We start from the raw sequence: 16,925 nt of genomic DNA, 5'->3' as shown, positions 1-16,925 counted from the left end.
TATCATACAATGAACATTAAAATTTATAAAATAGGGAAATGTATAGATTAGATGGGCATATATAATAGGAATCTTCACTAAAAATTTCAGCTTTCTATCTTGAATAGGAGCCGAGAAAATCACGTTTCCTCCTTTCCATTTCTGACAGACAGGCGGAATTTGGAATTGTAGAGTACCTTCGCTACTAACTATATGTTAATAGTATAATATTATGAACAACAAAGTTTGATGGATGATAATGAAACAAAATTAATTGCTTAGCTCTATTGATTGTCAACCAATATCAAGACAAGAATTTAAAAAGTCAAAGAATAAGACAACAAGGATGACAATATCTATAAGTAGTGAAGCTCAAAAATTATTAATGGATATCGGGAAAAATTTACTATACGAAAACTTGAAAATCTAGGAATCGATCTAACACCCCAAATAACAGACAGATGGACTAAACAATGTATAGATTAGATGGGCATATGTCATAGAAATCTTAAATAGGATCAGAGAAATTCACGTTTCTCCCAATTCCTAAATTACGGACCGACGGACAGACAGACGGATGGACAGATGGACATAGAGTAGCTTCGATACTAAAAATTAATTCATTGGCTATATATTTAAAGGGGGAATTATAATGCCGTAAAATAGCCAGGAAACACCTAAGGAATTAAATTTAAATTTAAAATCATCCTGAGACTTACTTTAAAATACTATCCTGAAAAGCAAAATTGAGTGTGTCAGCGATAGTAAAAAACTAAGAAGATTCAATGACTGTAATTTACATAAGTTGGTGAAATTTATGTATCTAAAAAGATCCCTTAATAAAGTAAAATTTACTCATTAAAGAAACAAGAATAAATGAAATCAAAATGTCAATGATCTTTACCGTCTTTAGGTCAATTTGACCATATTTATTTCATTTAACCAAGACAGCAAATGAGAAAAAAGAAACAAAACAAAAAGGAAATATAGAGAGGAAAGAGAAAACCAATTTTTAGACCTTTCTTTCCAATTCGCCTATTTTTTTTCACCACCTCATATTTCTCTAGGGATGGTTGTGTTTTAAGATGGATGGGGAGTCAAATAGGAGGGGGCGGGGGCCGATGGGTTTTTGGTTATCTTCTTTTTATTGTTGTTGCTGTAGGATCACAGCCCCCCCCCCCCCCGTCACGTAGGGAGGAGTTCCTTTGGGAGGGGAGGGGGGGGGGTGCTCTGTAGGCAGCTCCGGTATTCAGGGCCACAGCCATCCATTTTAACCAGAGATTCACGTCATATTCGTCGATGGTACACACCCCACCCACCTCCCTTTCTGTAGTGTCAGGGGAGAAGAAGGCCTAAGGGATTGAAAGATTGAGAGAGAGAGAATAAAAGAGGGGGAGAAAGAGACTGATGGAGTGAGAGAGAGAGAGGCCAGAAGTGTAGTCTGAGACTTGCATTAGTGCCGTATTAACCCCTCTCTGGTGATGTGTGACATACTGTAGGCCTAAACTAGGCCTACACAAACTCACACTCACACATTCAACAGACATAAAAAATAAAATCTAAAAAACTTACATTAATATTACGTGAAATGTGATATATAAAGATATTAAATATATTTTAAGAAAGAGATTAAAAATATATTTTGTTTAAATTGTTGTTTAAGTGAAGAAGCTATGGTTTGAAAACTTTCTATTGGATGACAACAGATATATATATTTAAAATTTAAATGAGATGAATTTATATTTATATGCAAATAGAAGTTATTATAATACGATGGTTATATGATGTCCTGATGAAGATATTTAGACCTACTAGCAGACATGCTAAGCTACTCTAGAGATAATTATTACCAGGCAAAGATAACTATTAATTAATATCATCTACTTAGCATAAGTAACTGTTGCTATGAGAAGATTAGAAAAATGGAACATTGAATGCTAAAAAGAGTATGAAAATCTTTACAAGTTTCTTCATCTTGAAAAAATTGAAAGCTTGGGGTTTTCTCAAAAGTTTCTATTGATTAAGATAAAATGCTAGGAAAAATGAAGTATAGGTATAGTTTAAGGTTAACAAAAGATGACTAAAATATTATTATCGTATTTATTTGAAAAAAATAGGAGATTTTTGGGGGTTTGTTCAAATGTTGTTAAATTAGCTACTTCCATATATTTTTATATCTATAGTTAGTGGATATGTTATTACAAAGATCTCGTGCCATTTTTTCATCTTCAGGATTAAAGTCAAACTGGCAGCGGTCTAAAACAACGATTCCCCACTTTCCAACCCCTCTTACTAGATAAACGAACTGACCAATATCCGAGTTCCATGTTAGCAAGCTAAATTGACGACATTCTTTCACTCCACGTATATTCAACATCCATTATAGTAATCTGTGTAAACAGGTGAGCGTCTTGAGTCTGCTTGACTTTAGACTCATTCACACCGACAGGATGACCTCAGCTGGATAATACTGTTCTTGTTATTCTACAACACATTCAGATTAATACCTGGAGTTTTTGATCCTAAAAAAGACATAAACATTAATTCATTCAGAAAAAAAAGACTTTTCAATAAAATTACATAATACATAAAAAATCAACATGTCAAAAATAAATTCCCGTCGGTTTTCTGTGAAAAAGATGGCCCTAAAGTCCACCTTTGGGTTTACAACAGTGAATCATAATTACACGGAGGCAGAGCGCCAGATATTGAACTCTTACCACTCGCTGGAGTATCTGCCTCCCCACAGCAAGGTCTACAGGAACTGGCTCCAGCAACAGCCAGCAAGGTACAACGGGCATATTTGTGGATTCCAAAAATTCTAAAATGTTCAAATCTAAAAAATATTCAATTTTAAATTTGAATTAAGGATTTACTTAGACAATCATTTACATACAAAAAACACACAAAATAATTATCTTGCAAATTTATAAACTAACAATTCAGCTTATGGTCCATTTTTTGTTTTGTTTTTGTTTGATTAGTTTTCAAGGCAAGTTTTAAACAAATGTTTGCCCAACCGTTTTTTTTTTCATAAACGTATTATACATACATATAAAAAATTAGTTTTTGTTTGTATAGTTTAAAAGGCAACTGAAAAAAATATGTTTGTCTTAACACTTTTTTTATAAGCGTATGATAAATATCGAAAAATATTCATTGTAATAAATAGCATACATATATTGCATATATTGACACTTTGTCAAATTGTTTCTATAAATTGGAGAATGAATAATAAACGCGAACTTGATAAATTGTCTACCTTCTAGACTGAAGAAAAATTACCAAACCCAGACTTATTCAATCTAAAGATTTGGGATTAAACCCAGAGATTGGACAATGGCCATGCATAAAACTTTTCCCCCACATCATAAAACTATTTCTTTAGAAGCTTTCAATTAGATAGTTATCAGCGGGAAAAAGTTGTGTAGATTAATTTTAGCACCCCTATCCTCCCTGAATTAAACTACATTTTTCCTTGAAAAAAAATGGGCGACTATCTGTCATTAGGTTTTGTTCCAAAAATATTTCAGCAGAGATCGGTTTTTGAAAATAGAATGCCGCGTTTTTTCGACATTTTTAGACCTGTCGTCTTCGTTCAATCAATCATTATTATGAAAAGGCCCTGGAGGATTTAAACAGAGTATACAAGTTAGGAATTCCAACTTTTAAAATTATTATTTTAGCCATTTGTATAATGTCTACTAAAGCTCTAAAAAAGAGGCATTAATTAATATACAGCAAAAATGGATTTAAGATTATTTATTTTCCTTCTATGAAAGACATACCAACAAAAGTGAAATAATTATATAAATAGTTGTATACTCTGTTTAAATCCTACAGGGCCTTTTCATAATAATGATTGATTGACCAAAGACGACAGGTCTAAAAAATGTTGAAAAAACGAGGCATTCTTGTTTCAAAAACCGATCTCAGATATTTATTCCAGGGAGAGTGTGTCATTAAATATCAGGCAAGTTTTGGGTTTGATTCTAATCTTAGGTTTATGATTACAGGCACAGCCCAATATCATTTACAATTAAAGCCCCTAAAGGAATTATATCTTTAATACGAACTTAATGAACAATAAGCAAGTACAATTCATGCAGACGGGGAAGAAGTAATTGGCTGTTAATTACCCTGGTGCCTTAAGTTGTATAACCATATAATTCGTTGGCCTAAACACCTTGAGTACTTTTGCTTAATTTTGAATTTGATTGGAAACTTCAAAACTAGTTGTATCCAAATGTTTTAACCAATAATTTTATTGTAATATCGTAAAATATTGTTTTAAGTCAGCAAGCCAATGCAATAGTAGGTATCTAACACTGTATATTGTCTACAGCCATACCATGTTGAAAGCACCGGTTCTCGTCCGATCTAACACTGTATCTATAGTCAAACTAAAATGTACCTTATCACCGAGTATTTATTTGGTTTTGGGTGAATGGAACGTCTGCTTGGGATGAAGGGGTAACCAAAATAGCCAAAAAACATAACATTAAATTCAAGTTTCGTGATTTCTATTATTAAATCTAACTATTTCAAATATATTTGTTTTTAACTTTTTTAAGACTCCGATTTAATCCTTTCTAGTCTAAAAGCTTCGCCCCTAGTCTGATTTGTTTCTATAAAAAACATCTACTTCAATTATATTTTACATTTTTCCCTTTATTTTTTTTTGGCAATTTGGGTTTGTTTCTAAAAATATTTTAATATACACATAAGCAATTCTAAAAATCCTTTAAAAATTTGAACATATCAGCCTGTCCTCATTCCTGTAAGTATCTCCTTTATGGCAAAGATCCGTTACAGACTATTGTAGGATTTCCTACACCTCGGTTAACTCGAGATTTATCACTTCAGATTCTGTTTAAGCAATCCTGGTTTTTGACCTTTGTATTTCGACAGGTGCACCTTATATCAGAGATCGTAAGGAATAGGACAATAGATGAAAAATTATGTACATTTTTAAGTAGATGAAAATAATTGGTGGAAAAGAATGGATTGTAAAACCGGGTATAGTCCCTTTGGTGGCAACGCCTCTTAAGGGGCGTTTCGTCGTATTTTCAAAATAGCTTTTGATAGGTTATATTAGGTTAGGTTATAATGGGTTAGTTGTTTGCCCGCAGGGTTAGGGCTACCTGCAGGGTCTAATAATAGGAGAAAAACTACTTTGAAAATACGAAGAAACGGGGCGCTGCCACAAAAGGGAGTATACCCGTGAAACCTAATATATTTAAGAAAAGTTCCTAACGTATCTCAGTCATCTTATGAGAAAGTTTTTAAAAATCTTTGGGGTCTATTATGATCTAGTTATATTTCCCCTTCCTCAATGGTTTAATGATAACATTTAAATTCATAGTCCATTTTTAAAGGTTAGAAGTTATATTTCACAAAATAGCTTAAAACCATGTAATTAACAGCAATTATATTGCCTGTCAGGCAGAACCGTTCGAATCAGCGCTGAACGAAATTTTAGTATTCGTAATGACGGACAGAGTAAAGTCAGAAAGACATCTTAAATTTTCTAAAGTGATTTTTCGAAGCAATTTAAACACTAAATTTTCCTTTAAAATTGTGAGACATGAAAATAAGAATCCTAAATATGGCCGAGTGTCGCGTGCTTGCAGGTTGGACTGGGACCGCTGGCTGATGATGGCCATCATTGGCTTTTCTGTGGGCATACTTGGATTCTTACTACACCAAATTATTGATATCATAGCAGAGTGTAAATGGCATTTAACACAGCATTTCATCTCAAAAGGAGATTATTACAGGTTATTCAGTTGGCTCATACAATAATATTATCTACTAAGTATTTATTTTATCATTTATATTAGAATTGAATATGAATATATTCTTCAATTGTAACTAAATTTATTAACATCCGGTAAAATCATCTTTTTTTATTTTTTTTGAAAATTGCTCCTTTTTGTTTCATATTTTGACTTGAAATTGTAATTCGTAGTAAAATTATAATGCTTTTATCTATTTTCGAAAGCATTTGTTGTTTTTAATAACTTAAAAACTGTATGAGTGTAACTGGATTTATTCTCAAGTGCGTACATGCACACAGTGGGCTACTCCCTCATTTTCCTGGTCTCCAGCTCCATGCTGGTGCTCTACCAGCCGGCGGCTGCCGGCTCAGGCATCCCAGAAATCATCGGCTTCCTGAACGGGACCCGGATCAAGGACATTTTCAAAATGCAGACACTTATTGTTAAATTTTTATCGTGTGCGTTTGCCGTCGGCTGCGGCATGCCCGTCGGCTACGAGGGACCTATGATCCATCTGGGCAGCCTGGTGGCAGCGGGTATGTCGCAGTTCAAGTCAGCCACGTTCGAGTGCACCCTGCCGTTTTTTGCCCGCTTCCGCAATTCGGAGGATCGCCGAAATTTTATTTCGGCGGGCGCGGCTGCGGGCATAGCTTCCGCGTTTGGTGCTCCCGTCGGCGGTCTCTTGTTTGCCATGGAGGAGGTCTCCTCATTCTGGAAGAACAAACTTTCATTTCAGGAAAACTTTTTAACAACAACAATATTTATAGAGTGTATATGGGGGTGAGTAAAACTAGTGGTTTGATGACAATAACTATCATTATAAGATTGACATTTATCCATTGAAATTTAATTTTGTAACGTAGAAGCTCTATGATATTAGCATAATACAATTGATAAAAAAATTTCACCTTAAATTATTTAATGAGAAAGTCTTTTATATACTGTATACGTATTTCTTCTTTATTAATATCTACATATCTTTAGTTTAATGTTACCCAAAAATCCTCAATTTCCATTTGACATTTTAACATTCTATTATTTATGGCTCTAACCCTGCTGGGCAATCCTGTACCCAACATAAGGAGTAGTTTCTATGCTCGTCTAGGCCCTTTGAGGGAAACCACTCATATTCATACACCATAATTATTTATTTATTTTAATATTATAATTTCAACTTTCATGAAATCGTTCAAACAAAATGTACAATTTACACAATTTGCAAACAATCAATCAAAAGCTCAGAAGTTAAAAAAAGGGATCTACTGCAGTTCACGTTAAAATATTGCTGGTAACGAATATTTCCAAAAATCTATGAATTTTAAAGGCTGCTAGCTGCCAAACGGCTGAACGTACAGATCATGTCCGCACACTGTTTTAAGTGGCACAAGAAGGCCTACAAATAATCTGGAATAGCCATAAATCAATAATGCATATTTATCTCGTAGTGCAGAGAAATGCGCGAAAAAGACCTATTTTACGCGTTTTTCCTTCAGTAAAGCTTTCCCTGTGCATAATTGGATCTTGGCTATTCCAGATTATTTGTAGGCCTTCTTATGCCGTTTGGCAGCTAGCAGCCTTTAAAATTCATAGATTTTTGGAAACATTGCTTACCAGCAATATTTTACCGTGAACTGCAGTAGATCCACAAAAAAGTAGAAGAACAATATCCATTAGAAATAGAATGAGTATACCAAGTGAGGCACACCATAATTTTTCAAGGAATAGACCCACCTTTTCACTGAACAATGGATATGGATTAAGATTCTGAAGAAATTTATTTTTTTATTTTAAGGCCATATGCTGAAATTCATGCCTATTGCTGCTATGTCAGACGCATGTAAAACCAAAATATCAAAGTAAGGAAAACCTACTATTCATTAAGACGGACTACAGTTAGAACTTTTAGATAAAGCTCATGAAATTAAAGGGTCTGTAGTATATAATCATTCACTTAAACTGTGTCCTAATCTTATAAAATATTTTTTTAGAATACTTATCTTCGTTTTACATTGTTTCTAGCCGACAACCATCAATCTTAAAATATACGCAATATATAAAACTTAAAAAAAACATAAATTCTTTTCGTATATAAAATGTACAGCGATTCAAAAAGTACAAAATTTGAAGATACAATTTAGAATTGAAGCTATTCATTCTTACAATTGGAATATATTCTTTTATTCAACTAGCGGCTACACCCCTAGGGGCCCCGAAGGTGGGGGATGAGGGAGAAGTCAACCCTCACCTTTAGATTGTAGCTTTAAAAAGAAAACGTTTCTTCACCCTATAGTGGCACCGCCCAGCTGGCTTTTATTTTGGAATTTATCTTGGGTGGGTGGTGGATAGCTATATCTGTCAAGCCTTTAGCGAGATCCTACGGTACAGACAGACAGACAGACCTGTTACTTTTCAGGATTATTGAAGTTCTTGTTGAATTTGACTTGTTTCTCTGCCTTTGGAAATTAATAATCTTGTCTATTTCTATTTCTGAGCTGGATCTTTAAATCATTTCAATGGTGCGCCAAATCGAGTTGCCCCGAATTTTACCCAATCACAGCGCGGCATTTCGTAAAATGCTGTGCTCTCATTAGTGGAAAGTTGGCTCACCCCGATTTGGCTCACCACTAAAATGATTTAAAGATCCAGCTCTTGTTGAAATTGATTTGTTTCTCTTCCTATGGAAATTAATAATCTTGTCCATTTCTATTTATGTTTTACTTTTTCAATTTAGCACAGAATATGTTTGCTCAGATACTTCTCAAGGAACAATCATAAAGTTCAAACTTTATTTTAGTCATATTAGACAGGGAGATCGGGGATTTTGGGCTGTTAATTACACTAGTCCCCAAAGTTATATAATAACGTTTTCTTATTTATCGGCTTAATAACTTTTGGGACATTTTTTAAAATTTGATTGTTTGGTTCATATAGTTGAATGTCCAAATATTTTCAACACTAATTGTAATCTACAGATGGGGTCGTTTGTATATCATAATTGGGGATGTACATTAATTTATTGGCCATTGTCTTATCGCTTTAGATCTCTGCATATAAGTTAAGATTATTATAATTTTTTTTAATTTAGACCTTTTGTAACAGTACATTTTATGAAATCAAAATAAAACTACACAAAAAACTAAGTCTAAAAAGGCATGTTTTTGAAATGTCACATATTGAAATACTTATTTTAAAAAAAATGAATCAAATTTTAATTGACCAACAGACAAACTTAAGTTGTATAGTTTCTCTTTTAATAATATTCTCTTCGAGTCCTGAAGAATAAATGAAAATATCATCTTTTTCCTTTTTATCTTTTTTAAAATTTTTCTCCATTTTTTTCTTCAATCTTTTGCCCTTTTCTGGTGCTGGCCTCATAAATAGTTTTCATACTGTGTGTGCAAACTGGAATATTCTAAATTTTGAAGTAAATTTTGCATTTAAGTTTAAATCATTTTACTATTTTGTCTTAAAATTTAAACTGTAGATAGTATTATTTGTCTGTTTATTTTGAGTATTTAAAGAAATAGGGAATATAAAATAGAAATTCTAAAATAATAATATCAAACACTAAACCTCCAACAGGCATATAGGGGCTCTTTGTTCAAAGGGGCAGAAAGGAGCCAGAAAATACTTAAATCTGAAAATAAAATAGCCTAAAATTATCAAGGGACCTATGTGAAGCTTACCTAGTATACAGTAAATCAAATCTATTCACCAGTTATTGAGAACTTGAGCTTTAGACAAAAAAGCTTATTACTTTATATAATAGACTAGCGGCTTCGCCCCTAGCCTCTAGGGGCTTTGCCCCAAGAGGTTTGATCAACTTAATTTTTCGTATTTTAGATTTAAAAAGAAAAAAAAAAATTTTTTTTGGGGGGGGTATTTTCATTTTTTTGGGGGGGGTTGGGGGTGTCCCACCCCCCAAGAAAATAGCTTAAAACCATCACAGGACCAGTAGGTATATTTCCTGAAGAGTAGAGCCCAATCGGTTCAGTGGTTACTGAGATCTTAAGCTTCAGACGGACAGACATCGTTCTACTTTGTATTATAGATTAATGATATCAAACATAATACAGTTAACAAGCAGTTGCACCTGCAGCCTTATGGTGGATGATCTACTCCCCTCTGTAATATCTTCTCTTAAAAGCACAATTTACAATTTTTTTTTAACAGACATTAGTTTCTGATACAATTAAATTTTCTTTCAGAAGTAAACTATTTAGATTTAAGACAAAAAGAGTATAAGAATAGTTTTAGTATTAAAACATAAAAAAGACTCTTATGTTCAACTAGTAATAACTAGAAAATAATTCTCAATTGTGCAGCTTCTATATAAAAATGTTTTTATTATAATTGGATCTTACATCAGATTATCATGTACTATGATAATGAGAAACTTGTAACTAGCTAAAAGAAGGAACACTTAATTTTACCCCATTCCCTCCCCTCCTACTGGATGAACCAACTGACCAATAAGATGTCCATATTAGCAACCTAAATTGACGAAAAATTTCCCTGTCATAATATCCACTTACATTCTACATCCATTTTTAAAAGCGAAGCTTTTCTATAATTAGGGTCGGTCCGTCCGTAACGGATAGCTTTTTTTGTTAATTTAGGCATGTTAGAATTGTCGTATAGATTTCAAATTTTGCATGGTGATTCCATTAATAGTTAGGTACGATTTAGAAACCGTAGCAACTCTATAATCATCAACAAAATGTCCGTACGTCCATTTTAAACATGTTGATTTTTTTACTTTTTTAATAACAAATTTTTATGTGATCTAATCATCCGATTAATCTGATTTTTGGTATATAGATTCCTGGGACAACAAAGTATAATGTAATAAGCGAAGCAACTCTATAATCAAGTCCTAAAAATGTAAGTATGTCCATAATCATTATCCTGAATCAAGCAGTTTTTCAACAAATTTACCTACAATTTTGCTTTGACTCTTACACATTTATATTATGATTATTCAGTTCTGACACTATACAAGTGTAAATGTCCGTTTGTCCTACCATTTCAGTGCTTCGCTTTTATGGATGTTGTCATCCTTGTTATAACTTTGATTGTTTTTTATTATTAATGTTAACAAAAACTGTAATATTATAGTTTGTGAGTGGATCTCAAAACTTTAAAAAATTAAAACAAATATTTCTTAAATTTTTTTTAAACGTTACTTAATAATTATGGCATTATTTGAATTGGTTGACAATACCATCCAAAAACTGAAATTATGTTGTTTTTCTGCGGTAACTTTGAACATAATTGTTCTAGTTGTTGCTATAAATCCTTCATCCCTATCTAAAACGATGTTTTATAAAAATGCACACACAAATGATTTACTTTTCAAAAGTAGAAATTCTAATCAAAACTCTTCAAAATAAAACATTTTGGAAGCGCAGCAACTCCATAATCGTTACCAGAAAGTCCGTACGTCCACTTAGAACAAGATGATTTTTAACTTCTTGGGAACAAAATTTTGAATGAAATAATTATCCTATTCAACTGATTTTATAATGGTGATTCCTGAAACGAAAAGGTAAAATAATATAAGCGAGGTACTTCTATAAACAGATCCTAAAAGTGAAAGTTTATCCTCTGTCTTAACGCAATTTTACAACAAATTTATGTACAATTTTGTTTAGACAAATTATTGTTCTTACACTCTATAAAAGTTATTGTTCGTTTGCCCTATCACTTCAGAGCCTCGCTTTTGTGTGTGTTGTCATCCTTGTTTAGCAAGAAAGAGAATAGAAGAAATATTATGTTTTCAATTTAATTTATATCTTTGAAAAACAATTTTTTTCTCTATAAGAATGATAAATACAAATATATACAAAAACAAGGATGACAACATCCATAAAAACGGAGCTCTGAAACGGTAGGACAAACGAACATTAAAATTTGTATAGTTCACAAAGCATAATATAAATTCTAAACATATTTGAAATCGCTAGGACAAATTGCATAAATTTACTAAAACAGCTATCCGTTACAGACGTACATACGGCCCGACCCACCCTAATTATAGAAAGGTTTTGCTTTGATAAAGATTATGATCACCTAAATTTTTTTAAAAACCTATATCATGGTGAGAAAAATAATGAATAAACCTTATTTGTGAAGTATTAGAAAAAAGTTATTCATTATAAGTTGCACTTAGTTTTTATCTTATCTTCTACAACTTTTTAAAAGTGAAGCTTTTCTTTAATTTGGATCTGTACCTTCGTCTGTATGTCTGCACATAACGGATAATTTTACATTTTTCGTGATGCTTCTTTTTAACAGATGAGCAATTTAAAATTCATAGTAACTCCATAATCGTACCAAAAGTCCGTAAATTTGTAAAAAACATGTTTTGCTACTAGTTTTTAACCTTGTTGACATAATTTTTATAATCTTTGTAATCAAGTCCTCAATATATAAATATGCCCTTGAACAGTATCTTGTATTTACGCAATTACGCATACAATTTCAAAAAAAAATTAAAATAAAATCTGACACTCTACGTGTGTTAATATGCGTTTATCTACTATTTAAATTTAGATCTTTGCATTTATGAATGATGTCATCCTTGTTACAAACATTTTACCCAAAGTCATTTTGAGAAATGAATAAACTTGCAAAGATTAGTTTTCTATCTGAAATTGCCCAGGGATAAGACAATGGCCGATAAATTAATGTACATCCCCAATGATGATAACCATATTACCTCTTCTGTAGATTAAAATTAGTAGTTGATACGTTTGAACACTTAAAGAATCTACCAATTAAAATTTACCTAAGTCCCCAAAATTGGTAATCCAACGGAAAAGAAAACGTTTTATAAAACTTTGGGGACCAGCGTAATAAACAACTCATTGTCTTCTCTCTCTCTGGAAATTGCCCCAACTTTTCTAATTTAGAATTTTGTCTGTAGAGCCAAATTTTACTATTTAAATTAATGGCGAAAAAAACTTTTATATTAGAGAGTTAAAGCCGCCTAAATAAAAAAGTTTTTAGTTAATTAGTTAAATTTATGGGCAAAATAACCTATTTTGCTTTTAAAGAACCAATAATACATTACCTTTAGAGGGCTTGGTGTCGCTTCGGGTTCTGAATCTAAACATATCCACGCAAACCAATAAAACAAATCCAACTTTCATAAATTTGAGAAGATGATTAAAGTCCCTCTACAGATTATGACGTCATATGATAGAATAACCAATGAGAGAACAGCATAAATTTTACCATTGCAATTGGTCAGTTACAGTGTATACTGGCCTCTAATTGGCTCTTCTATCGTATGACGTCATAATCTGTGGAGGGACTTTAATCATCTTCTTAATTTGACATTTCTTGGTTGGGTTTTTTGATAAGTGTTGAAAAAATATTTACATGGTGAAAGATACTTTTTTTATAACAATTAGTTAGAAGGGGGGATGGGGTTTGAAATATCTTGAAATTAACGGGATTCTACCTATTTGGCCTAATTTAAAGTCATTCAAATTCTAAACAAACCAAATAGGAGTTTATGAATAGGTCTAATGTAGTTAGATAAATATTTAAAAACTTAATCGATAAATAAGTACATGGATGGTGCACCAGATTTTTATGTACTGGCTAAAATAAATTTACCCCCCCCCCCCATTCACCCCCTTTACCGCATCCCCTATCCTCCTGCTGGATTAATGGTTATGGTCTGACCAATAGATGATCCCCATATTAGTAAACTAAAAAAAGGCAATTTTCCCCTATCAATATATCCACGTATTCTATATCGAAAACTTACTGTTTAGGTATTTTTAATAGACTATAAAAGTTTTAAAGATTTTTAATCAATATAATAGATTTGAAATCTGCATAAAATTTTAAGGATTTTTTTTATAAAATTCGTTTTTTATATAATTCTTTATTTAAAGGCGCAAATTCGATTTAAGTTAATAAATTTTGACCAATAGGATAGCTGGATTGGAAACTACTTACGCTCTTATTGGTTGAATGATGTACGTCACTTAAGCTTCTCCAATCAGAGCGCAGATAGTTTTCAATCCACAAATCACAGATCTCAAAATTATTTAACTTAATTTGTATTTGCGCCTTTAAATAAAGAATTTTATAAAAAAACTAATTTTATAAAAAATCCTTAAAATTTTATGCAGATTTCAAATCTATTATATTGATTAAAAATCTTTAAAACTTTTATAGTCTAATTTTTAAGGCTGATTTTACATTGAGAAAATTGTGTATATTTCAATCACTTTGAACTAAGCAAAGTGTTTGATAAATTATATAAAAACATTTTGCACGAATATAAAATATTTGATCTTTTGCTTATCTCAAAGAGACGATTTATGTGTTATGATAGCATTTGTTTGATAATTTATAAATACATCACAAAATATGTACAAAGGATAATTATGTCTAAGAGTAGCGCAGCAATAACAAGCTAAAACTAGATTTTTAAAAATACAGTTATACTGTAAGATATACATTTCTAAGTTTTTAAGATGTTAGCTATTGTAAGTAATGGCATATTCATTAGATATTTGTTGATAAACGACATTCATAAAACCGAAGCATTGTCTGTACGAAAGTTTGACATAGATAGGATAATTCTAACATGCCTTGATAAGAGCTATCCGTTAAGTACGGACGTATGGACAGAAAAACGTACATAACATAATTATAAAAAAGCTAACTTCAAAGGATATATACTATTTTCATTAAAAAAAGAAAGGTATTACACACAGACAGACCATATTGTAGAATTGTTGCGCTATTAAAGTTGTAACTATCATTATTCAGAATTCATATCAATGTTTCCATGTCTTTGAAGTTGACAAAATATACAAATGACAGATGTACAGACAAACACTCAGACAGACAACTGACATTAAATGAACATTAAACAAGGTTTCTATTTATAAATGACGGCTGTGTTTTTGTAAACATTAATATATATACAGAACGTTTTGATCATTTTATTTTACCTTTTGCAGCTCTAAGTAGAAACTCTACAATTAGGATACGTGTGCACGTCCTTCTATCTCCGTATAGTAGACTAGCTGGTACGCCCCAAGTAGCCTCTATGGGAAAAAGTTTACCCCAACCCCATTTTCAATCTGAGTTTTAAAAGAAAAAGTAAATTTTTTTTTGTGGGAGATCGTTTTTAATGGGAGTGTGTAGAAGATACCCTTCCCCAAAATTCGCTACAGACCAAAAAGTTAACTACTTTACATAATATGATGAGCTTTGTTAATAGTTATTTTTCGCATCGTATTATAGACAGCTTTCCACGGATATCAAAATGAAAAATTATAGGATTAAAAGGAATTTTGTTAGCACCGAGGTGCTGAAGTCCTGGGCTAACAAAACTGTTATTATTGTTATGATATTTTACAATTGTCTATAATGCAGGATCTAAGAACTGGTTCTAATCCAGCGGATATTAACAAAGCCATGCTGAAAAGTTTTTACCTATGTAGTTAAACAATTACCTAAGTTGAACAGTTTGTAAAATATTAATTAAAGGTTTCATTAAATTTTCATGGGTTAATGATTGTTTAATTACTTAATAATTCCTAAACCTTGTTTTTATGTCCTTCCTTTATTGCCAGGAGCGAGGTTATCCTATGGTTTGACTCTGTATGTCAGTAAGGTGACAGATGCCTAGAAGTCCTATAATGTACTCAATTTTCAATTGTTCAAGGGCAAAAAAACACTAATATAATGAATATAGAAAAATACGAGAGATTCTAACATACCCTAATGAAGTATTTCCCTTAGCTGGATAATATAACGATAACGCCCCCTTTTTTATTAACTTGACCCCTTAACCATGGAGGAACGTATCGAATAATATCTGAGGATTCTTACGAAGAATCTACTTCTAAAAGTTAAAAATCTCTTTGATTTGTATAAAAACATCTTTTTACATGTGTAAAACTTGAAATAAGTACTAAAAATGAGATGTTCATAATCGAACCCTAAGTTTGTCTGAAATTTTCATTAATAACTGGTTTTAATAATTCTATCTTTTAGAATTATGTTTTTTTCTATTTCGCCCATATGGAAATTGTATTTTTTGATTTATAATTGTCTCATCAAATATTTATAGTCGTTAAATTAAGGAATTGCACTCAACTTGAAGCAAATAGATAGATAGATATTTAATTTGGTGTATAATAACTTCCACAATGTTTTAATGGTACAAAATAGCGATTACGAAAACTGCGTGTTAACATTTATAGTATGAACAATCTATAATTGGAAAATAAAAGTAATCATTGAAATAGAATTAGACAAAGATAATTATCAAGTTCAGTGGTTTTTAAAAATTTTAAAATTGGACAAAAAATATTTGGAAATCAGTAAAAAGAAAAAAAGCTGCCACAAATGTTTACTATACTCTTTAATGATTGAAATATAGAAACGAAAAATCAGAGGTTTAGCTTTAATAGCAGCTGAGTAAATCCCATTTTTCCCACAGCGATACGGACAAAGTAAATTATAAAGTAGCTTTGTTACTAAAAACAAGACATTATGCGAAAGGAATGCTGAACAATTTTGTGAAACAATTAATATCACTTTATTTCACTATTTTACAAACTATTGACGTCACAATACGCTCAGAAAGAAACGTTTATAATAAAATTGAAGAATAGAATAGTTGAGGCAAATTTTTACAAACAGAATTAAGGAATCTTTTCGACTATTTATTGACTTCAAATAAATCTTTAAATATTTTAGACTGAATAAATTTGTCTGTGTTTTAACTTTTAAAATATGCCGTTTAGAATGCACTAGGGGCTTCACCCTACTTGTTTTGCAATGTTGTTGTTGTTTAATGGGGGGTATTCTTTTTGAGAGAGAATTAAGGTTTCCCACCCCCCCCCCTAAAGAAATGTCTAAAATCCACTACAGGATCATTATCTATATTCCAAGATCTTAAGCTTCAGACAGACAAAAGATGGACACACATCATTCTACTTTGTATTATAGATATATGTCAGAAAATTATTTTTTTAAATAATTGTTTTATGCGTTTAATCCTTAAAATAACAAGTATGACAACATCCATAAAAACGAAGCACTGAAACGGTAGAACAAACGGACATTAACACTTGTATAGTGTCAGAACTGAATAATCAGAATATAAATACATAAGAGTCAAA

The 16,925-nt window shown here is 31.7% G+C and overlaps 1 protein-coding gene across 2 annotated transcripts in view; it reads left to right on the top strand.

Moving 5' to 3' along the window:
- Positions 1-1,417: 1,417 nt before the first annotated feature.
- LOC145313128 (chloride channel protein C-like) overlaps positions 1,418-16,925 on the top strand; it is a 115,966-nt gene continuing 100,458 nt past the window's right edge. For both annotated transcript variants that reach the window (XM_080152401.1, XM_080152400.1), the window contains exons 1-4: positions 1,418-1,833; positions 2,383-2,768; positions 5,614-5,760; positions 6,043-6,497. In XM_080152401.1, the coding sequence (XP_080008527.1) occupies positions 2,581-2,768; positions 5,614-5,760; positions 6,043-6,497 (790 nt within the window). In that variant the 5' untranslated portion in view covers positions 1,418-1,833; positions 2,383-2,580. The remainder of the gene's footprint in view (positions 1,834-2,382; positions 2,769-5,613; positions 5,761-6,042; positions 6,498-16,925) is intronic.

This window comes from Acartia tonsa, chromosome 3 (genome assembly GCF_053477335.1).
Source record: "Acartia tonsa isolate MP-2025a chromosome 3, ASM5347733v1, whole genome shotgun sequence".
Classification (NCBI taxonomy): Eukaryota; Metazoa; Arthropoda; class Copepoda; order Calanoida; family Acartiidae; genus Acartia; species Acartia tonsa.
The sequence above is the reverse complement of the archived record's forward strand: the minus strand, read 5'-3'. Positions and strand labels throughout refer to the sequence as shown.